The 25,247-nt window shown below is 31.9% G+C and overlaps 3 protein-coding genes across 3 annotated transcripts in view; all 3 read left to right on the top strand.

Moving 5' to 3' along the window:
• Positions 1 to 25,247, top strand: part of LOC139527309 (repetitive organellar protein-like) — a 63,361-nt gene that overhangs the window by 15,100 nt on the left and 23,014 nt on the right. The gene's annotated exons all lie outside the window — the stretch shown is intronic.
• Positions 784 to 1,395, top strand: LOC139526257 (E3 ubiquitin-protein ligase TRIM45-like). The gene has a single exon (XM_071321389.1). The coding sequence runs from the start codon at positions 784 to 786 to the stop codon at positions 1,393 to 1,395; it is 612 nt and encodes a 203-aa protein (XP_071177490.1).
• Positions 1,400 to 2,461, top strand: LOC139526256 (uncharacterized). Its single transcript, XM_071321388.1, has one exon. It carries the CDS (start codon positions 1,400 to 1,402, stop codon positions 2,459 to 2,461), a length of 1,062 nt encoding a protein of 353 aa, XP_071177489.1.

Genomic DNA, 25,247 nt, shown 5'->3' with positions numbered 1-25,247 from the left:
ATATGCCTCAGCAGAGCAGAACACATTTTTTAATATGGACGACTCGACAAACCAAAAAAACAACAATATACATAATGAACACTGTTTGGAAAAGTCAACCTTTTCAAATTAACTTTCTAAATTATGTTTGAAACTGATAAAGAATGCATTTATTTAATATTTTGTTTGTTTTTTTATTTTTAATTTTATTTTTTGTTATTAATTTACACAATATACTTTTCAGTATCTAAATAATTGTTTTGTACACTATTTCGTAATGTTTTTCACTGAAAACGTAGCATTTGGGTGTATTTCCGGAATTTGCCGAGTATCACCGGAATGCCATGTGATAACGTTACGGAAAGGCATGTGATAACAATCGAAGCATGTGATAAACTTTTCATATCAGCCCGCTAAGCACCAATTCGAAAAATATGGAATTTACGTTTATTTAATGCTATTATTATACAGTAAAAATCATATGTTATTTAGTCTAAGTATATGATAAAACAGGATAATGCATGATAATCAAATACAATAAGCAGCAACAAAAGACAACCATCGAAGAATCCAACACGTACCTGTCCTAAGTCAGGAGCCTGTTATTCAGTGACTAGCTTGTTGTACATTATATTTGCTTTCATTCATTTTCTTGTTTAACACATGATAAATCAGGGTGTTAATTTTCTCCTTTCAATGTTTTACATTTTTCATTTCGGGCCAAGTATCACCATCCATTCACCATTAACTATTTGGACCTCGACAATAAAGGATTATAACTTTTATCTTGGATATTTCCAGGTCATGGCATCCAGTAAACCTATTCCATGTGGACCTTGTATAGAAGGAAAAGTAAACACTAAAGCTGATATCTGGTGCTACAATTGTGATGAAGGATTATGTTCAACATGTTCTGGTCACCACAAAAGATCCAAAGGAACACGTGATCATAAGATTATTGATATCAAAAGTTATAAACCATCTGTCCAAGCTATTAGAACAGAATGTGACAAACATGGTCAACAGCTTAACTTGTATTGTCCCAGTCATTTAATGCCTTGCTGTGATCAATGTATTTCCAAAAGTCATTCAAAGTGTACCGGAATAAAAAGTTTAGCTAGCGTTGTTGAGAAAACCAAGATTGAAAAATCTAAAGAATCTGTAGAGAAAGAAATTAACTCCATCTTACAACTTTTAGGTAAAATTGTAAATGACAAATTACAAAACATTAAAAGAGGAGAACAAGAATATGAAAACATTAAAAAATCCATTGTGAAAATACGCAATGAAATAGATAAACATTTAATCTACCTAGAGAAGAAGATCTACCAAGAAGCAGATACCATCTTGAATCAGGAAAAATCAAAAGCCACAGATTTAATAGCTGAAATTGAAGGAAAACAGAGAAAAATTTAAGAAAATGCAAGACCAGTTACATACAGTCATACCACACATTTCAAAACTCCAATCATTTTTAGGCATACATAAGATTGAACAACAAGTACATCAATGTCAACGATACATTGACGATCTGGAAAATGATCACAGGGCAAAAGAATTTACCATCAAAATGGAGGAAAATAATGAAGTAGAAAAGATAATAAAAACGTTAGGATCCTTAGGAGAATTAACCGTTGTTAAAACAGATATGGATTTGAATACAGAAACAAGTGTGAGAAGGGAAGCACAAGTAGAATCACAAGAAAAATCCAACATAAACAACATGACCATGAACATTGAGAATAAGATACAGATCAACATTAGGAAGACCATAAGCGACATGATTTGTCTGATGGATGGAAGACTTATAATAGTGGAAGAGTTGGGTAAAGTTAACCAACTTACTCCTGATGGCAAACTACTGAAAAGGTTACCTATGCTTGGTGAAGCCATCAGTGTTACACAGATCAATCAGGACACTATAGCCATAAATTATTCCTTGGAGAAAGCCATTAAGATCTTCAATATGAAGAATGAAACAGTAACCAAAGTTATCACATTAGGCACATATTGCTGTGGATTATCATTATCAGATGATTCTCTTGTTGTAGGTTTGGATAAAGATGAAATCCGTATTATAGACTTAGAAGGAAATACACTGAAGTCAATACAAGTTAAGAGTGAATCATACCTGGAGTACCTGGTTTACTGTAATGACAGAGTAATCTATAGTGACTATGGAGGTAAAGCAGTATACTGTGTTGATCAATCAGGTAAACAGATCTGGCAATATAAACAGGATTTATCAGGACCATATGGACTTTGTACAGATACTTATGGTAACATTATTGTAGCAGACTGTAACTCTCATAGAATAATAGTAATATCAAAAGATGGAAAGGAGAGTAAAGTACTGTGTAGTGCTGGACTGATGTATCCTAGATGTATTTGTTTGAAACAAAATGAGTCTTCAGGTTTTATATGTGATAACCATGATTACACTGGCAAAGACTTGACAAAATTCAATTTATCTTCTGGATAAAATATGCACTAAGGAGTCAAATGATTTTACCTGACTTTGATACATGTACTACAACTAACAACTTGCTATGTATATTTATTTAGTATTATACAGAATCAGTAAACTTATTTGTTTTTTGTTCAATTTTTACATAAATTAGGCCCTAGTTTTCTCGTTTGAATTGCTTTAAATTGTCATTTCGGGGTCTTTTATAGCTGACTATGCGGTATGGGCTTTTCTCATGGTTGAAGGCCGTAATAGTTTCAATATATGCTGATTTGTATGTTGTTGGGTTTTTTTTATGTATTACTTTTTTCCTCTCTTTTTCTTTTTTTTTTTTTTTAAATGTTCTTTACCGCTGCCACCAATTGAAGCGCCAACCGTTATTGTAAATGGTTGGCAGATATTATATAAATATCAATTTTAAAGTCGAAGGAATAAAACTGTTTTGAAGTCCAAACTTTGAATAATCAAGAATAAGATTTGTTGGAATTAAATAAAAGCAGCTTTATTAAAAGCTAATATCATAAATAATAATTATGAATCAATTACAATATATCTAAATAGAATTGCAGTGTGTGCTACTATAGTGAAAATACATGAATAGTAAAATCTAGGTCACTTACTAAAAACAGCTGATCTGTCTGCTATCTAATTTGAAAACTGACTATACTTTTCTCTAAACGTTTAAAAGATCAAGTTAATCCATACACCTAAAAATAGTACGTGTGTACACAAAATGAAAGTAACCAAAATGGCCATAAAGTTGACAAGTTCGATTTGGGATAATTCTAACATTATAAAAGGATAATTATGGATTAAATAGGATGCATTAATAACTTCTGAATAAGGTAATTATGTTGTAACTATAGAAAATCATTCCGCATAACAAGCAAGTGTACAAAAAGTGAAAACATGTATGACCTAGTTTCGCGGAAAATATACGCCGGGAAATACGAATGTATGAAGGTTACTATTAAAAGAATAATGCAAATAATCCTGGCACAACAGTGACCTATAGTTTTTAATTTCTGTGTGATTTTGGTCTCTTGTGGAGAGTTGTCTCATTGGCAATCATCTAATTTTTTTATATAAGTTGAGTCTGGTATCAATTATTTTGGAACATATCCTGTGTTAGATCACTCAATCATTATGATAATCATAATTTTAAACATCTATACTTCTAAAATATTGAGGTACAATTTGATAGCTAGTATGATGGTAAAACAGAGAATCAAAGGATTCAATGTTAAATATGAATAATGTAGGACAATGGCGTTGATTAAAAATAACACCACTCCCGTCCTATTATTTTCCACATTTGACCCCTAGATGGAAAATTGACCCAGGTTCAAATTTTTGGGAGTTCAATTTTCTATATGTCACCAATAGTTTACATGGTATATATGTCACATGACGTTTTCAGTTGTAGTTATTAATATAAATAGTTTGAAAGCATAGAAAACTGTACACCTTACAATTGTATTTATGACTGAATCAGATGATAATACGGATAAATAAAAATATAGGCTAAAACACTTTAGTACTTCTTGTCCTCAAGGTTTAAACACGTTTGCACACCCTGAAATGTCTTATAAATAAAGGAGATGTGGTTTGATATAATGAGACAATTATCAATCAAAGTTGCCAGCTTTTTCTCAAAATCAAGTAATAATGAGGGGTGAAGGTCAAGTGAACAGTGTCATACAGACATACCGTATAAACATTCCATTCAACAAATAAAGTTGACCTATTGCTTAAATTATCTGGAAAAATAACAAAACTATGAAAAAAGCATTGAGCATTGAAAATGAGATCCAGGTCATAAGCCCTCTGCCAGACAGACATGTAGATCTAATAATTCCATACACCAAATATAGTTGACCAATTGCTTAAACTACCTGATAAACTGAAAAATAAGAAATGAAAAAAAAATGAAAAAAAATAAACCATGAAAACGAGGTCAAGATCATATAAACCCTGCTAGACAGAAATTTACACTTAACAATTGTTGTATACACAAGATATTGTTTACCTACTGCTTATAGTATCTGATTAACTGAGAAAATAATGAAAACTGAAAATTCACCAATGATCCATGAAAATGAGATCAAGGTCAGATGAACCCTGCCTGGCAGACAAGCAGAAATGTAAAAAAAAATCGTACACCAAATATATATGACCAATTGCTTAATAAATCTGATCAACTGGGGGGAAAAAACATGAAAAAAGTAAAATTTACCACTGAACAATAAAAAATGAGGTCAAGGTCATATGAAACCTCCCAGACATGCATGTACATCTAACAATAATTCCATTGCATGCTTGAAGTACACTAGAAAAAGACCAAACCGCAAAAACTAAACATTGTTCAACGAACCATGAAATAAAGGTTAACGTCAGATAAAACCAGTAGTGTGTTTGACATTTTGCACATTACAATCTGTCTATATGCAAACTATATTTAACCTATTGCCTAAAGTATCTGAAAGTCGCATCACAAAAAATATATTTTTTCAAGCCATTACTGAACCATGAAAATGAGGTGAAGGGCAATGGACAAATGACAGACACTTTATAACTTATGGTATCTGCAACACGGTATGAAGCATCTATGTCTTCTACCATATGAAATATAAAGCTTTATACAACCAGATGCTCCACAGGGCGCAACTTTATACGATCGCAGAGGTCAAACCTTGAACAGTTGGGGCAAGTATGGACACAACATTTAAGCTTGATACAGCTCTGAATTTAGATTATGATTAAAAAGTTGACACAATATAGGTTTCTGACACAGAATGAATGTGTTCTAAGAACTTAAACTTAACCAGATGCTCCGCAGGCGCAGCTTTATACGACCGTAGAGGGTGAACCCTGAACGGTTGGGGCAAGTATGGACACAACATTCAAGCTGGATTCAGCTCTAAATTTGGATTGTGATTAAAAAAAATGTTTGAAGAATTTTCTTTTTATTTATGAAATCTGAAATGAGAAAAAATTTAACCATTAATTTAAAATTAAAACAATGATTTAAGTTGATTCAACTACTATTCTGGACAAAGAAAGATAACTCCAATCAATTGAAAATATCTTGCTTTTGCACAATATTGTGCAATTAGATATTTCTTGCTATTGCGCAATACTGTGCAATTGAAAATATTTGCTATTGCACAATGCTGTGCAATTGAAGATTTTTTGCTATTGCACAATACTGTGCAATTGAAAATTTCTTGCTATTGCACAATACTGTGCAGTTGAAGATTTCTTGCTATTGCTGAATACTGTGCAATTGAAAATTTCTTGCTATTGCACAATACTTAATATAATAATTTTGGATCCTGATTTGAACCAATTTGAAAACTGGGCCCATAATCTAAAAGCTGAGTACATTTTTAGATTCAGCATATCAAACAACCCCAAGGATTCAATTTTTGTCAAAATCAAACTAAGTTTAATTTTGGACCCTTTGGACCTTGATGTAGACCAATTTAAAAACGGGACCAAAAATTAAGAATCTACATACACAGTAAGATTCGGCATATCAAAGAACCCCAATTATTCAATTTTTGATTAAAAATCAAACTAACTTCAATTTTGGACCCTTTGTGCCCCTTTTCCTAAACTGTTGGGACCAAAACTCCTAAAATCAAACCCGACCTTCCTTAAGTGGTCATAAACCTTGTGTTTAAATTTCATAGATTTCTATTTACTTAAACTAAAGTTATGGTGCGAAAACCAAGAATAATGCTTACTTGGGCCCCTTTTTGGCCCCTAATTCCTAAACTGTTCAGACCTCAACTCCCAAAATCAATACCAACCTTCCTTTTGTGGTCATAAACCTTGTGGTTAAATTTCATTGATTTCTATTTACTTAAACTAAAGTTATTGTGCGAAAACCAAGAATAATGCTTATTTGGGCCCTTTTTTGGCCCCTAATTCCTAAACTGTTAGAACCAAAACTCCCAAAATCAATCCAAACCTTCCTTTTGTGGTCATAAACCTTCTATTTACTTAAACTTAGTTATTGTGCGAAAACCAAGAAAATAAAATTGAGAATGGAAATGGGGAATGTGCCAAAGAGACAACAACCCGACCATAGAAAAAAACAACAGCAGAAGGTCACCAACAGGTCTTCAATGTAGCGAGAAATTCCCGCACCCGGAGGCGTCCTTCAACTGGCCCCTAAACAAATATATACTAGTTCAGTGATAATGAACGCCATACTAATTTCCAAATTGTACACAAGAAACTAAAATTAAAATAATACAAGACTAACAAAGGCCAGAGGCGCCTGACTTGGGACAGGCGCAAAAATGCGGCGGGGTTAAACATGTTTGTGAGATCTCAAACCTCCCCTATACCTCTAGCCAATGTAGAAAAGTAAACGCATAACAATACGCATAAACATAACAAAAATGCTTATTTGGGCCCTTTTTGGGCCCTTATTCCTAAAATGTTGGGATCAAAACTCCCAAAATCAATCGCAACCTTCCTTTTGTGGTCATCAACCTTGTGTTAAAATTTCATAGATTTCTATTCACTTTTACTAAAGTTAGAGTGCGAAAACTAAAAGTATTCGGACGACGACGACGACAACGCAGACGACGACGCCAACGTGATAGCAATATACAACGAAAAATTTTTGCGGTCGTATAAAAACTTAAAAATTTTAAATTGGACATTTACTTATTATGGTACAATATCCAAAATCTAAATACATGGCTAGATTTAGCATATCATAGAACCCCATTGAGAATTAAGTTTTTGGTGAAATCAAATAATGTTCAATTTTAGACCCTTTAGACCTCAATGAGGACCAATTTGATAACCAGGCCCAAATATTAAAAATATAAATACATGGTTAGATTCAGCATATTGGAGAACCCCATATATTCAATTTTTGTTGAAATCAAACAAAGTTTAATATTTGACCCTTTGGACTTTAATGTAGACCAATTTGAAAACGGGACAATACTGTGCAATTGAAAATTTCTTGTTATTGCGCAATATTGTCCAATTAGATCTTTCTTGCTATTGCACAATACTGGGCAATTGAAAATTTCTTGCTATTGCACAAAACTGAGCAATTGAAGATTACTTGCTATTGCGGAATATTGTGCAATTGAAAATTTCTTGCTATTGCACAATACTTGATATAATAATTTTGACCCCGATTTGAACCAACTTGAAAACTGGCCCCATAATCAACCAGATGCTCTGCGGGACGCAGCTTTATACGACCGCATAGATCGAACCCTGAACGGTTTGGGCTAGTATGGACACAACATTCAAACTGGATACAGCTCTGAATTTGGATTGTGATTAAATAGTTGACACAGCATAGGTTTCTGACACAGAATGAATGTGGTCTAATGAACTAAAATGTTTTTTGTTTGCTTTTGAGCAATTCACTATGCTGTTGATTATTAATCCTTTGATATTTGAAGAAATTTTCTTTTTCATTTCTGAAATCTGAAATAAGAAAAATTGAACCCCACCAATTTTTTTCACCTCCCCCTTTCCCTTATTCCAAAAATGATCTCAATTTAAATTTCTAATGGAGTTTTCAACAAAAACTACTCATTTAAATACATCATAAAATATAAAATGTCATACAGTCATGATTTAAGTTGATTTGACTACTATTCTTGACAAAGAAAGATAACTCCAATGCAACATTTTATATTTGCAAATTTCCAATGAAGTTCATTAAACTAAAGTTTTTTGGCAAATTTCCAATGGAATTTATTAATAACAAAAGTTTTGGCAAATTTCCAATATACATAATTTAAGAGCAGTTTAGGTGAGCTATTAAAATGCGTTTCAATTACCAACTTTATACTGCTTTTAAATTATGTTTTGTACTAAAGTAATTGTCCATTAACCTCGAAACCCTTTTCCCCCTTTTTTCACCTTTCTCCTTAATGGTTTGAGCCTCAATTCCCAAAGACAATTCCTACCATCCCTTTGTGGTATTCCAATATCCAAAATCTAAATACATGGTTAGATTCATCATATCAAAGAACCCCGAGAATTCAATTTTTGATGAAATCAAATAAAGTTCAATTTTGATTTGACTGAAGAGACATGTATTGTCGAAATGTACATCTGGTTCAGTAAAATTGGTACTGTTAATGTTATTGGACCCTTTAGACCTCAATCTGGACCAATTTGATATCCAGTTCTAAATATTAAAAATCTAAATACATGGTTAGATTCAGCATATTGAAGAACCCCATTTATTGATTTTTTGTTGAAATCAAACAAAGTTTAATTTTGGACCCAAATTTGGACCAACTTGCAAACTTGGCCCATAATGAAAAAAGTACATGTTTAGATTCAGCAAAACAAAGATCCCCAAGAATTCAATTTTTCTTAAAATCAAGATTGATTTTGGACCCTTTCGACCTTAATGTAGACCAATTTGAAAACGGGACCAAAAATTGAGAATTTAAATACACGGTTAGATTTGGTATATCAAAGAACCTCAATAGTTCAATTTTTGATGAAATCAAAAAAAGTTTAATTTTGACCTCTTTTGGCCCCTAATTCGTTGGGACCAAAACTCCCAAAATCAATCCAAACCTTCCTTTTGTGGTCATAAACCGTTTGTTTAAATTTCATAGATTTCTATTAATTTATACTAAAATTATTGTGCAAAAACCAAGAAAAATGCTTATTTTGGGACCTGTTTTTGGCACATAATTCCTAAACTGTTGGGACATAAACTCCCAAAATCAATCCTAACATTCATTTTGTGGTCATAGACCTTATGTTAAAATTTCATAGATTTCTGTTAACTTATTCTAAAGTTATTGTGCGAAAACCATTTAAAATGCTTATTTGAACACTTTTTGGCCCCTAATTCCTTAACTGTTTGGACCAAAACCCCCAAAATCAATACCAACCTTCTTTTTATGGCCCTAAACCTTGTGTTTAAATTTCATAGATTTCTATTTACTTTTACTAAAGTTAGAGTGCAAAAACCAAATGTCTTCGGACGACGAAGATGACGGCTAAGGACAACGACGACTAAGGACGACAACATCGACGCCAACGTGATACCAATATACGACCAAATTTTTTTTAATTTTTCAGGTCGTATAAAAATGACCACATTATTGATATTCATGTCATCAAAGACTTGATCTAAATATATCCCCATCTATATTCTACAATGAAGAATCAAGGAGTATTTAAATATTAAATGTGAACATCACAAATAGCAGCTAATTTCTTTTTAACATCAGTTCGTGAAGTGTACCAATGAGAAATAAAGTGACAGTAGAACTTATGATGTTCTATTTTTTTCTACTATATTCTATGGAGTTCCCTTTTTGAGAACTAAACCTTCATGTTTTTGTATGATTTATCGATGAGGAATGCACTTGTAGAGATAAAAGGTTTTTTTTACCAGTATGTTTTTAATGATCTTAAATAAAATAGGCTGCATCATATATAATAAATGATTGGAAAATGACAAGAAATTTTCCAGATGTTTTAAGGGTTTTAGCCACAATATCTTTGCAAGCTAGGAAGAGCATTTGTCATGTTTTGTTGAACTGTGACAAACTTTTAAAGGTCTGCTTGAAAGATTATCAACAAAACATCTGGTCAGTGACATTGATAAAATTGAGAATGGAAATGGGGAATGTGCCAAAGAGACAACAACCCGACCATAGAAAAAAACAACAGCAGAAGGTCACCAACAGGTCTTCAATGTAGCGAGAAATTCCCGCACCCGGAGGCGTCCTTCAGCTGGCCCCTAAACAAATATATACTAGTTCAGTGATAATTAACGCCATACTAATTTCCAAATTGTACACAAGAAACTAAAATTAAAATAATACAAGACTAACAAAGGCCAGAGGCTCCTGACTTGGGACAGGCGCAAACATGAGGCGGGTTTAAACATGTTTGTGAGATCTCAACCCTCTCCCTATACCTCTAGCCAATGTAGAAAAGTAAACGAACATGTACTCTTTGATAAACAAATATTTTTCACACTTGTTATTTGTACTGCATTCCTGTCATGTAATGTTGCCATTTTAGCATTGCCATAAAACATGAGGTTTGGCTAGTCACAAGACTAGGTTCAGCCTACCATTTTTCTTATAACGTCCTGTACCAAGTCAGGAATGTGTCAGTTATAAATCTAATGAACTGTGACAAACTTCTAAAGGTCTGCTTGAAAGATTATCAACAAAACATCTGGTCAGTGACATTGAACATGGCCACATTGATAAAAAATATTTGTCACACTTGTAAGTGTTGTTGCATTTATTTGTACTGTATTTCTGTCATGTGATGTTGCCATTTTAGCATTGCCATCACCCACGAGGTTTGGCTGGTCATAAGACTAGGTTCAGCCTACCATTTTACTTATAATGTCATGTACCAAGTCAGGAATGTGTCAGTTATTAATATAATAGTTTGTTTTTATGTATGTTGCATTGTCATTTGTTTTTGTTGCAGTTCAGCGCTTCTTTTGTTCTATTGGTTTCCTCTTATAGTTGATGTGTTTTCGTCAGTTTTAGTTTGTAACTCTGATTTGTTTTCTCTCACATTGATTTATGATTTTTGAACAGAGGTATACTACTGTGGCCTTTATTTGTGAAGTTTTAAATGACAAATAATAATAACATCAACCAGATGCTCCGCAGGGTGCAGCTTTATACGACCGCAGAGGTTGAACCCTGAACGGTTGGGGCAAGTATGGACACAACATTCAAGCTGGATTCAGCTCTAAATTTGGATTGTGATTAAATAGTTGACACAGCATAGGTTTTTGACACAGAATGAATGTGGTCTAATGAACTTAAAATACTTTTTTTTCCTTTGAGCAATTCACTATGCTGTTGAATATTAATCCTCTCAAAAAAATGTTTGAAGAAATTTTCTTTTTATTTATGAAATCTGAAATGAGAAAAATTAACCCCCCCCCCCCCTAAATACATCATAAAATATTAAAATGTAACAAAAGGTGCTTGTTATCACTGAATGGTAAAAATTGTTTTAATTTATCAGTTGGTAGTAAAAGGGAATATACATTGTATATTGTATACAACAATGATTTAAGTTGATTCAACTAGTATTCTGGACAAAGAACGATAACTCCAATCAATTGAAAATTTCTTGCTATTGCACAATATTGTGCAATTGAAGATTTCTTGCTATTGCGCAATACTGTGCAATTGAAAATTTCTTGCTATTGCACAATACTGTGCAATTGAAGATTTCTTGCTATTGCTGAATACTGTGCAATTGAAAATTTCTTGCTATTGCACAATACTTAATATAAGAATTTTGGATCCTGATTTGAACCAACTTGAAAACTGGGCCCATAATCAAAAGTTCGTAAGGGTTCCGCGGAACCCAGTGTCTCGCCTACTTTTGCTGTTAATCGCAGACTCAACAAAATGAGGAAAAACATCAATAAAAATTTCCCTCTCGATACTGTCTTTTGATTGAAAGAAGCTTCAAAGTTTGGTAAAAAATCCAGGATAGTTTATGAATCTAATAAATGTTGTATAAACTTTAACTGCAGACTGTATGTAATGTTAACTGGAAGAAAAACTAAGTCCATTGATAAGTAAAATACGGAAAAAGTGATTTTTTTTTTTTTTTTAAATATACTTCTGAATAATATCTTATGATCAGAAACAAGCTTCTATCTAAATTTGGTTGAAATCCAGGATAGTTTAAGAACATTATAAAAATTTTAAAAACTTAAACCACAGAGTGAATGTTTTGTTTCTGGCAAAAAAAACTAAGTCCATTTATAAGTAAAATACGGAAAAGTGGAAATTTATTTTTACAAAAGTTTCTTCTTGATACTATCTTATGATTATAAACAAGCTTCTGTCCAAGTTTGGTACAAATCAAGGAGTGTATGAAAGTTATTAAAATTTCAAAAACTTTAACCACAGAGTGAATGTAATGTTTCCTCGCAAAAAAACTAAGTCCATTTATAAGTAAAATACGGAAAAGTGGAAATTTATTTTTACAAAATATTCTTCTTGATACTATCTTATGATCATAAACAAGCTTCTGTCCAAGTTTGGTACAAATCAAGGATAGTTTATGAAAGTTATTAAAATTTTTAAAACTTTAACCACAGAGTGAATGTAATGTTTCCTCGCAGAAAAACAAAGTCCATTTATAAGTAAAATACGGAAAAAATGGAATTTTATTTTTACAAAATTTACTTCTGGATACTTTCTTATGATCATAAACAAGCTTCTGTACAAGTTTGGTAGAAATTCAGTATAGTTTAAGAAAGTTATTAAAATTTCAAAAACTTTAACCACAGAGTGAATATTTGTGGACGCGGCCGACGACGATGACGACGACCACTGAATGTAGGATCGCTTAGTCTCGCTTTTTCGACTAAAGTCGAAGGCTCGACAAAAATCTAAGTACATGTTTAGATTCAGCTTATCAAAAAAGCTCAAGAATTCAATTTTTGTTAAAATCAAACTTAGTTTAATTTTGGACCCTTTGGACTTTAATGTAGACCAATTTGAAAATGGGACTAAAAATTAAGAATCTACATCCACAGTAAGATTTGGCATATCAAAGAACCCCAATTATTCAATTTTTGATGAAATCAAACAAAGTTTAATTTGGACCCGATTTGGACCAACTTCAAAACTGGGCCAATAATCAAAAATCTAAGTACATTTTTAGATTCAGCATATCAGACAACCCCAAGGATTCAATTTTTGTCAAAATCAAACTAAGTTTAATTTTGGACCCTGTGGACCTTAATGTAGACCAATTTGAAAACGGGACCAAACATTAAGAATCTACATACGCATATCAAAGAACCCCAATTATTCAATGTTTGATGAACTCAAACTAACTTCAATTTTGGACCCTTTGGGCCCCTTATTCCTAAATTGTTGGGACCAAAACTCCCAAAATCAAACCCGACCTTCCTTTAGTGGTCATAAACCTTGTGGCTAAATTTCATTGATTTCTATTTACTTAAACTTAAGTTATTGTGCGAAAACCAAGAAAATGCTTAGTTGGGCCCTTTTTGGCCCCTTTTTCCTAAAATGTTGGGATAAAAACTCCCAAAATCAATCCCAACCTTCCTTTTGTGGTCATAAACCTTGTGTTAAATTTTTATAGATTTCTATTCACTTTTACTAAAGTTAGAGTGCGAAAACTAAAAGTATTCAGACGACGACAACAACGCAGACGACGACGCCAACGTGATAGCAATATACAACGAAAAATTAAAATTTTTGTGGTCGTATAAAAACCACATAACGTCGGCCTCATCTGTCTGATTTGCAACCTCTTAAATTTTAGCAAAATTACAGTTAATGTTCAGTATGCTGTCAGAGGATTTGGTATAATCAAAGACAAATATTGTTGTTGAGAAAAGTAACAATCATCTATTTCAAGAGTTCTTAGTAATAAAGAGACAAACAAAGGTTGTTACAATTAATGTGTATTATTAAATTTTTCATTCTTATTCATTTGAAAATACAGTCATTTAAAAAGTTAAATATCTTGTCTAACTGACTAATCACATTGGTATTCATCAATACCATATTTAACAAACTACCCACACTTCTATAAATGACGTATTTGTATATATATATTGTTATTTCTGCATAAAGAATCCTCAAATGTTTACTAGAAGTCAACACATTTATGACTCATCACTTTATAAAAGCATCTGCAACAAATCTGTTTTAGCACCAAAATACTATTCAAAATAAGAAATTAGTACAAAGCCACTCATAATATATTTTTTCTGTGTTAATTTCATAAATATAACAGTTTTCCAGATGATTTGTAAATATCAGCATACAAAGTCATGGTCACGGCACCATATCTTAAGTCTATTACACCACAAGAATTCATTAAACTTTCAGGTTAAAAATTACAAAAGGTATTTCAAGCTGTGCTAGAATAAAGTTTACAAACAGGGTATAAAGACAGAATTGAATTATGCAAATCCTAGAACCTTTATCAAAGGGGAATTTTAGGATTTTATTAAAAAAAACATTGCAATGTTATGTATCCCTCGTTTTTAAATACAAACATAAATTTATTTTAGTAAGCTATGTGTATTGATTGATCAGACACTTAAAATAGTTACTTATGCTTTGTTAGTGTTGTTATCAATATATTTACAAGATTTTTTACTTTTTTCTAAAGCACTCTATTAATCAGTTAAAATTATAATTTGTAGAAGTTATTACTGTTGGTAAGTAGTACCATTGAAATACAAATTGAACCAACAGAAAATGATCAAGTACTTTAAAACACATTTTCAACTTACAATTGAGTTTAATTACTTTGGATTCTATTATTATTCTTGAGATACCTATTCTCATGGATCTCATTGGTACAGGTGAACATTGGCCAAGTGCAAATTGTCTTATGCCTTTATGTAAAATTTTGTAAAAACCACAAAATCAAATATCCATGAAAAATACAATTTTCCTTTTCCCACAAAAATTGGTATTCACGAAATTAAAAAAATCCACAGTATTACAAGTATGATTGGAATATCATGAGTAGTTCTTGTTTTATATAAAACATTTATTTCATGAACATCAGGCATTTTAACAGCTTATGTGATTTTCCATTTCTGTGAACAATTACAATTATCAAAGAGTCCACTCTGTAAAATTTTTGCTTTTTTTAAATCATGTTCCTCTAAATTTTGATAAACACACAGATATTAGGCTGAATCTGAGAATGAGCTTGGGGACTTCAGATAATAAGGCCTTAGGACAGTGCACAGTCAACTTATTCCTTGATGTACTTTCTAACAATGAAAACGAAATTTAAACATTCATTTTAACTAGTAATTAATGCTGAGGATACAAATATAAAGTATATTAATGGCTGCAATACCAAACAGTACAAATGTACTAATAACAGAGATTTGGTTTGACTGTATAACTTAGGATAAAAGCAAAATACAGATATAAATCAGACACTTGAGGACAGGTAATGTGGCACTTATATTTGATCATATAACAAGTGGTATCTATTTACATGGCATATTGATGGAAGTTGTAGTATTGATTTAAGAACCAGGGCAATACTTAAATCATGATCTGATTATAATGGAAACTTACAATCAACCTTACAATAAACAATTACATGTAACTTAACACTGTGTTATGATAAAAATAAAATGATACAGATTTCCCATTTAATTCACTCTAAATTATTTTTTTAAATTCTAAGCATTCGCTTTTGCAAAGATTCAAAACATTCTTGGGGCCTTATTCTCTTGGTAAACAGTTTGAAAAACAAATGATTAAGTTTAAAGATGTATAACTGACTGGATTGTTTTCCAACTTACGTCATAACCTACAAATTTCATGGATTCCTAAAACCCTCTAAGCATAAAATTTAGTCTCAACAAAACCTTTATTGAAAACCTAGTTTGCAAGTCTGTAAAAATGAATATCAATCCAAATAATATTTTAATAAACAAAGAAATATTACATCCATAATGAAAACTGCTGGCACAGAATTTAATTTTATGGTTATATCAAGTTGGTAAATGCTTTTGAGATATTAAATAAACCTTTCAAGTGTTCAATGATTCCCCATTCTCTTATTAAACATTTGTTATCAAAACATCTAACGTAATGATTTTGTACGTTTTTTGTGCTTTTTGTGATTGTTTAAAGAGTATTTGAAATGAAGTTACTAAAAACCAACAGCAGTAATCTAATAATAAAGCAAAAATGGGGAATGATTTGTAGTAAAGCTGCAGTTCTTACTGAGGTAGATGTTTTTTTCTACAACGTCATCTTGGTAGGTAAAATAGGATTTATCTTGTTCAAGTCCAAATTAATTTAGTCATAATTTATTGGAATTTTTTTTTAAATAAATTTCACAAACCCTGTAATTTGTTTAGGTGAAAAACTCCATAAATATCAAGATGTCATGTTGGTGTGCTGTATTGTTACAATTATTCCTTAAAACAACTAAAATAAACAAACTGGGAAGCGTACGTAAACCTATAAATAAGCAGAAAGAGTATTAGAACAGATGAGGTATATAAAACCTGGCCTAATGGATGGATGTATACAAATGTGGGAAAGGGGGGATGAGGGGTAATGTAAATTAATTTACATTTGTGGGCTACTAATTTTCATGGATTGTGTGGAATTGAGGGAATCACAAATTATAGCATTCATCAAAAGTTCTAATTTTTAACTGGCTTGTATGTAAAATTTGTTTATATAGATCTGCAGTATAAGAATCCGAAAAATGCAATGAATGCAATGATCTTTTTATTATTTTTATTTACACATCAAGTAGTCATTAACATGTTTTAATGTGGATTTGTTAATTTTATTGGGTACCAATCTTTGTGAATTGAGAAAAACTTACAATTTCAGAAACATGATATATACTCTATTGCAGAATTTTTACATATATTTCATACAAGCATTTATTTTTAATATTTGTGGATCCCAAACCAAATTCCTATTATAACTTCTAGTTTCCCACAAATAATAATAAATTCACAGTATGTAAAGTAATGACTATAACCTACATGAGAACCTTGTGTAAATTTTTAACAAATATTATAGCCATTGACCAATATCTATTGGCATGTATACCCTAAAATTTAAGTATTTCTCATGGATTCTTCTAAAACCAAAGGAGAACAAAATATTTTACAGGGTCTTACTAAGCTCTTTCCTTTCAGAAACTGTGGATTTATAATTATTTGTTGAATACAAATTTTTGTTGGTTTCATGGATACAGATAAATTGGGATTTTTGTGTTTAACAATTTCTCTGTAGGCTTGTATGCAAATATTTGTAAAACCACAGAATAAGTATCCTTGAAAATGCAAGTTTTCCTTAATACACAAATTTGGTGTCCACGAAAATAAATGAATCCACATTACATGTAGAACAATCCACATTACATGTAGAACACTCCACATTACATGTAGAACAATCCTTCATGTCTTATTGTTTCAGAAGCTTAAATACACATGTACAATATACTTATATAGAAAGACTGAAGAGTATCTTATTTATTCCTGATTATCAGTAAGTAATAAAATCTCAGAAAGAGGCTCATGTCATCCTTTGTCAAACAACCTCAATCACTCCATGCCCTAACCCTGATTGTTATTGGTGTGGCAGAGTAAGTTTGACAAAAGAATGACACAGGGCTGTGTTTCAGAGATTGAATAAAATGCTGCAAATGATGAAAAACAAGACATAGGGCCCAACAAATAATACATGTGTTTCCACTAATGTGCTGGAAATAAAAATAGGGTAGGTAGGCAAGCAATATCATTTTATTTTACAAACATTTTTTAGCTGGTTACTACTAAGGGATCAGTCTGACTTGAACAGAGGGCCTCCCCCGGGAGTGGAAGTTTCTTGCTACATTGAAGACCCATTGTGGTCTTCAGCTGTTGTCTGCTCTATGGTCGGGTTGTTGTCACTTTGACACATTCCTCATTTCCATTCTCAATTTTATTGTTCCAAAATGGCATAAAAAGTGTTAGCATAGGCACTAAAAATAAGGGTAGGTAGGGTTAGCAGAAAACACATGTATTTTTTTTGGCCTAGCATGTTTGTTATACATGTTATTTTTACAAAGAGTAGCACCAAAGGTGTTTCTAACTAAAATATAATTTAACACTGATACTAAATTTTCACCTGGATTATTAGACTGAGGGAATATGGGATTGACATTGCAGCGTAGTTAAATGAGCATGTGACACATGGTTATATTAATGACAATGAAGTAATACTTGTACAGTGCTCCATTGTCATACTGGTGATTTTTAGAGAATTATTTTTTCAATTAATTTTTCATAGAAATTCAAAGGTTAAAAGTTTAGAAACATCTTATATTTTATATGCTACACATTTTTTTCAGCTTATTCTCATAATTAATAAATGGCTTCCAATAACAACAAGATCCATTTGGATATACTGCGTTTAGATACCTCTTATGTTGGTTTTTCATTCCTATATTGTTGATTTAAAGTTTAGAAATAGTTGGAAACCAATAACAAATGTCCAGCAAAAATTACTTCAAAAACATAATAAACAGCTGTATGAAAGAAATTTGTGCCACATTTCAATCAAACTGAATCAGAAAGTCTCTCAAGTATTAGCTTACTGTTTTCTCTCATGTTCAAATTTACAGGCATATTCACCCATTTCAAAAAATTGGGCACCATAACTGGAAAGTGCTTAGTAGTTTACATATGACAAGTTTATTAGAGAGGAATATGTTTTAATTGTTCTTATTTTGTAACAAAATGTTCATCATTCATTCCTAATGTGTATGAAATGAAAACAAATGAAAGGCATTCCTTATAGCATAATAACAGAGCACTGCAGTTGGCACTTATATAACAGAAGGTAAACAAAAATTACCATAATCGTAGGTACAAAAATGTACAAGTACTTTGATTAAAGGTGTATCTTTAAAATTGGTATACAGTAATAGAATTACCAGACAAAGCAAAATAAATAAACAGATGGAGTAAAATATTTATAAGTGGATGTTATTAAATAATACAATGTATGCAGTAACTAAAATATACCATATTGTTTAAATCTTACGAAACTTGGATTCAAATGTAAATTTCATACGGGAGCATAGCTTTCCTATAACTATATAAAAATCAATTTTGATATCCAACTTGAGAATTAAATTAGCCATATATACACTCATGACATTGATATACATATATATCATGTATATTAACACTCAAACAATTTGCATTTCCCTTTAAATAATTTAAATTAGAAATGTATGTTCTCAATGGTCAATAATTATAAGCAGTTATTTATAAGTGCCTTGGTTCTTTCTTACAAGTTTTAAGGGACCAGCCATAAAACTTGTAGGTTTTTCTTGTAAGAAACATACCAGTCCATACTTTCTTGGAACTATACAGTTCCATTTTTAATTCTTTGATGTGGACGGTCATATAATAATCTGTTTTCCAAAAAACATCAGCAAAACTTAAATTTTATTATAGGTAATTACTTTGATGTAACTGTTGTCTGAATGGGGTAATTCTAATTTTAATACACAATCATCAATTGTATGAATCCTTTCATTAGTCCGTAAATTAAAGTTACAGAAAAGAATCAGCATAAAAAATGTTCAAACACTACAGAAAAGCTATGCCCCATACTGCAAATTCAGAGATTATTGCGACTTTTTATTAATACGAATAATGCGATTTGTTGAGTATCATAATAATAAGAACTCACATTTTTTAAGACTAAACCATTGATCTGTATGTAGATTTTTCTAAAATCCCAATAATGGAACTCACGTCTTTGAAAAATCGCAATAATAAATGCATGCCATAATTTGTAAATTTACAGTATATTATTGTTTATATCTATCCCTTCATCTAAGTTTGACCTACTCTGTTCAACAGAAATGATATGTCATTTTGATTAACTATTCCTCTATGATGTAATTTTATTGTGTGGTTGCTCTCATCCTAATTTTTTAAGTACCATAAATATTAATAATTCTTTGATTATCATATTTTCTAAGTTTCATACAATACAAAATAATATATATATCATAAATTGGAATACACTTAACAAAATAATTAAAATAATTAGTAAAACATATAAAAGTTATTCAAACAAGGTTAGTTGGATGACTGGGATGCAAGACTTCACATTTTTCATATACATAGGAAGTTAAAAGACAAGACTGAATTATTAAGGTTTTTATTTTTATTTCTTTTTTGAATTGAGTCATTTCTCTTTTTTAATCTTTTCTTATTATCATATTAATGTTATAAAATTGTATAATATTTTATTTCACAAGTAAATAAAAACTTAAATTTAAATTCTGATAACATCATTCATTGTCATTCATACATTTGACTGCAGTATTTAATAAACACACAATGATCAGTCCAGAGCCTTTCATTAAAGCCGGTAGTCGGCGGAAATCCGCCGTTTACGGTGGTTTCAAGTGCCGGCTACTTCATTGACAAAAATATTAATTCAAAAAGAAAAAAATATCTTTTTCAAATGTTTACAGGCAACCGAGAGATGTATTGTCGCAAAGTCGCGATCACAATAAACAAGTATGAAAAGTCAAGTGTTTACCTTGGGCTAAATATAGTTCACATGAATTCAGGTCACTGATTGGTTGTCTATTTAAAGTCAGAATGCATCGTTTCTTTTCAAAGATAACAAGAGAGACGCTCCGTTGGTCATTGAAGGATAACAATAGAGACGTTCCGATGGTCATTAACTCGTTGGCTTATTTTATTTTTTTTGGGGGGGAGGGCTTTTTTGGCTTTTAAAACGTGAAGACAATGAGATAGGATGACAATCTTATGTTATGGAATAATATCAGTCAAATTAAAGAAAGTGTAGTAGATCATATTGTACAGAATCTGCAAAACAGTATCTTTTGAAGTTTATTTTTCAAAACCCACGTGGTGTTCAGAGAATCAAGGTCAAAAACGAAAGTAGAATATTGTCGACTCGACCTAAAAAAAATAACATTTCCAAATGATTTATGTATCCGAGTAATTGAACAGTTTACAAAAAAAAAAGAGAAAATCAGAGGATATATCAATTTTCTGTCAATAGATTATGCTTGAGAAATAATTGTATGATTTAAATATTATACTCGTAACAGTCTTTAGATAGAAAAGGGGGGTCATTTGTTTACAAATGCACATAGTTATCATGGTTATGCAAAATAAATCGATCAAGATTTCTAACAAACCGGATTATTATATAAATAAAACTCCTTTAAAAGTTAATGAATTTTAAGAATAAGGTAATGAAAATAAAAAACTAGAATCTTGCATCCCGCTCTAAGACTTGTAGTGAGATAACTTAAATAATGAAAGCACTTCATTCATATCCTCTTCATTTTAATCACACTTGTAGTAAACTACTCCTCTTCCAATTTCTTATTTTTTGTGATGCTGGAAATCCCACTTCTCTTTTTGTCGCTATCAATAACATTGTAATGCATTTTCGGTAAAATGCAACACCACAGAGCAGCTAGTCTAGCCGTTCATCAGAACACTAGATGAATTAATGTCATATACTGAATTCTCGATAGTAGAAAAGCTGCCTCAAATTTAGGCCAAATAATTATGACGTCTGGTAAGGCTATTTTAATTTTTTTTTCTGGAATGTGGGTTAAAAACTAGAGGCTCTAAAGAGCCTGTGTCGCTCACCTTGGTCTATGTGAATACTTAACAAAGGACACAGATGGATTCATAACAAAATTGTGTTTTTGTGATGGTGATATGTTTGTAGATCTTACTTTACTGAACATTCTTGCTGCTTGCAATTATCTCTATAATGAACTTGGCCCAGTAGTTACAGTAGGTAATGTTAGTTAAAATTTACAAATTTTAAATTGTTAAAAATTGACTATAAAGGGCAATAACTCCACTTCTCTTTTTGTCGCTATCAATAACATTGTAATGCATTTTCGGTAAAATGCAACACCACAGAGCAGCTAGTCTAGCCGTTCATCAGAACACTAGATGAATTAATGTCATATACTGAATTCTCGATAGTAGAAAAGCTGCCTCAAATTTAGGCCAAATAATTATGACGTCTGGTAAGGCTATTTTAATTTTTTTTTCTGGAATGTGGGTTAAAAACTAGAGGCTCTAAAGAGCCTGTGTCGCTCACCTTGGTCTATGTGAATACTTAACAAAGGACACAGATGGATTCATAACAAAATTGTGTTTTTGTGATGGTGATATGTTTGTAGATCTTACTTTACTGAACATTCTTGCTGCTTGCAATTATCTCTATAATGAACTTGGCCCAGTAGTTACAGTAGGTAATGTTAGTTAAAATTTACAAATTTTAAATTGTTAAAAATTGACTATAAAGGGCAATAACTCCTGAAGGGGTCAATTGACCTTTTTGGTCATGATGAATTATTTAGGTTTTACTTTGCTGTTCATTATTACTGTTGATAGTTTATCTTTATCTATAATAATATTCAAGATAATAACCAAAAACAGCAAAATTTCCTTAATATTACCATTACAGGGGCAGCAACCCAACAATGTGTTGTTCGATTCATCTGAAAATTTCAGGGCAGATAGATGTTGACCTGATAAACCATTTAACCTCATTTCAGATTTGCTCTAAATGCTTTGGTTTTTGAGTTATAAGCCAAAAACTGATTTTACCCCTATGTTCTATTTTTAGCCATTGCGGTCATCTTGGTTGGTTAGCCGGGTCACCGGACACAATTTTTAAATTAGATACCCTAATAAAAAAATTTGCCATGTTTGGTTAAATTTGGTCCAGTAGTTTCAGAGGAGAAGATTTTGTAAAAGTTTACAGACGACGGACGACGGACGACGACGGACGCCAAGTGATGAGAAAAGCTCACTTCGCCCTTTGGGCCAGGTGAGCTAAAAAGTCAAAATCGAAAAATACCCACAGCAGACGGCTTGATTATTTGGACTACCTCCAATTAAATCACTTTTGAACTTTTGGGTATTTCATCTTGTCAATTATGTTAGTGGATTATGTCTGACAATCTTTGTAGTGTCTTGGTCATACTCTGTCCACCCAATCCACTTGTCTGACGTACAAAGAAATAATAAACAACTTAAGTTGATCCATGCATCAAGCAGTTTGGTGTTATCTCACAGGCACTTTTCTCAGAATATAAGTTATATAGGACTGTTTTTTTCTGAGACAAGTGCCTGTGTGTCATCTCCACTTGTCCGACCTACCAATACAAAGAAATAATAAACAACTTTAGTTGATCCATACATCAAGCAGTATGGTGTCATCTAGCCAGATCAGTGGAATATCCAGTAGGGAGTTGGAACCCCCCTTTTTTGGACGATCAATGCATTTGAATGGGGGCATTGTTGGAACCCCCAACCCCGTTTTTTAAATGGCTGGATGTGCCCCTGAAGGAGCAAAACCCTTTACAATGACCATAAATTATCACACTTTTTTTAATATAAAATCAATCCATACACCACATATATAGTTTACCTAGTCATGTAACTTTAACCTTAATAACTGATATTTCAAGCAGTCACTAAATCTTGAAAATGAGGTCAAGGACAATGGAATAACGAAAGACATAATCTTTGTAAAATACGGAATCTGCATACAATATATAAAGCATCCAGGTCTTCTACATTCTAAAATATTTAGCTTTATACAAATAGTTTATGGCGCCTCCCGATATTAATCCCTTGGCTTGCATACAATGACTTTTGTCTCAGGCAGAGCAAATCCGATGACTTCAATTTTTCTATACTGATTTTTTCTTTTCTTTTTTTTTATGCGTTGACGCATTGATTTAATTCTTTTTTTATCAGAAATAGTAAATAGAAATAGTAAATAATACCCCTGAGGTCATATGTTATCATGGTTATAGGACTAACAAAACACTTTAATAGAAAATATCTAATATTTTGTCATCATATAAAAAGGAAACAAAATACATCCAGATTCTTCAAAAGAATGTTTCCCTTTATAAAAACAATTAGGATAACAAAACAAATTTCCTCTCATAGAAAATTTAAATCCAACTGATGTCATGGATGTCATTCAAATGATAAAAAGTTATTTTTAACTTTTATTATTTGGGTCAGTTATTTTCTCTGTGATTTAAATATTTACTGCTAAGTTGAATCAGGTATAGACATGTCATAAATAACTTCCTGGTTGGTTGACATTGAACTAATGGTGAAAGAGAACTAAACTTTTGTCTCCAACAGCAACAGGTATTTGGTTAAAATATAAGTTATTCTATTTAATGACTAGGTATAAAATGCAGAGTAATGTGTATGTAACCTATGTCCATACATTGTAACCTATATTCATATATTGTAAAAAAAAATATGTCTTATTGTTCAAAGGAGTAGGTTCCGTAAGGTCCTAAAATGGCCCCCAGTATACATGGTATATGTATATATAAACTCGTATACTCCCAGTCCGGGGTTATTTCAGGTCAGGGTTATTTCAGGTCACGGTCCGGACTCGCCTAGTATCATTTCATTGATTCTCGGATAAAAGTCTTTTGTTAATTTTTCCGATGACAATTTGATAAGCATTTTTAAATGAATAAAAATGAAAAACATATTTCCATCAAATAATGTGTGAAGTTTTATATCTCTATCGATGTCTACCAATAAAGAATACACCGAGTCCGGGGTTACTTCAGGTCGTCACCATCCGGACTGGACTACTACGACCAACATTTGATTATTTCGTTAAATCTCGGATAAATGTCTTTTACATTTCCTATGTATTACAGGGTTAATGGGGGTCGTTAATCAAATGTTCCGTCAACATACTTTACGACAATAAACAGTTTACATACAGTTAGTTATCGTAGTGCAATACAAACAGGTATAGGAAAGTTCAAGCTAGTCCGGGGTCATGTCAGGTCACAGGCCGGACTCACCTGTTCAAGATTGTGTATTAGGCAGCAACCATTTGATATTCTGGCGGGGGAGTGGGGGGGGGGGGGGCTATAGATTTTTTTGGGAAAAAAAGTTTGTTTCTAGTTTTTGAAGAAAAAATAATTTGTTTTTGATTCTGGGGAAAAAAATGGTTGTTTCCCCCTCAGCTGCCACTATATGTAATGCTAAAATTGAAAGAAATTATTTTTTTCGACAACTGCTACAAAGTAGAGTATATAAATAGAAAACTGTACCAAAAGAAATGAACTTCTGAAAGCTCTGCCGTCTAACAAACGAAAGGGCCAATGAATGTAGCCAACATTCACCCCACGGGCGTATGGCGCGGGAATAGCGTCACAATGGTGTTTT

Source organism: Mytilus edulis, chromosome 6 (assembly GCF_963676685.1).
Source record: "Mytilus edulis chromosome 6, xbMytEdul2.2, whole genome shotgun sequence".
NCBI lineage: Eukaryota > Metazoa > Mollusca > Bivalvia > Mytilida > Mytilidae > Mytilus > Mytilus edulis.
The sequence above is the reverse complement of the archived record's forward strand: the minus strand, read 5'-3'. Positions and strand labels throughout refer to the sequence as shown.

Coding starts and splice junctions, on each gene's coding strand:
- LOC139526257 (XM_071321389.1), top strand. CDS start 784: ATGGCATCCAGTAAACCTATTCCATGTGGACCTTGTATAGAAGGAAAA.
- LOC139526256 (XM_071321388.1), top strand. CDS start 1,400: ATGCAAGACCAGTTACATACAGTCATACCACACATTTCAAAACTCCAA.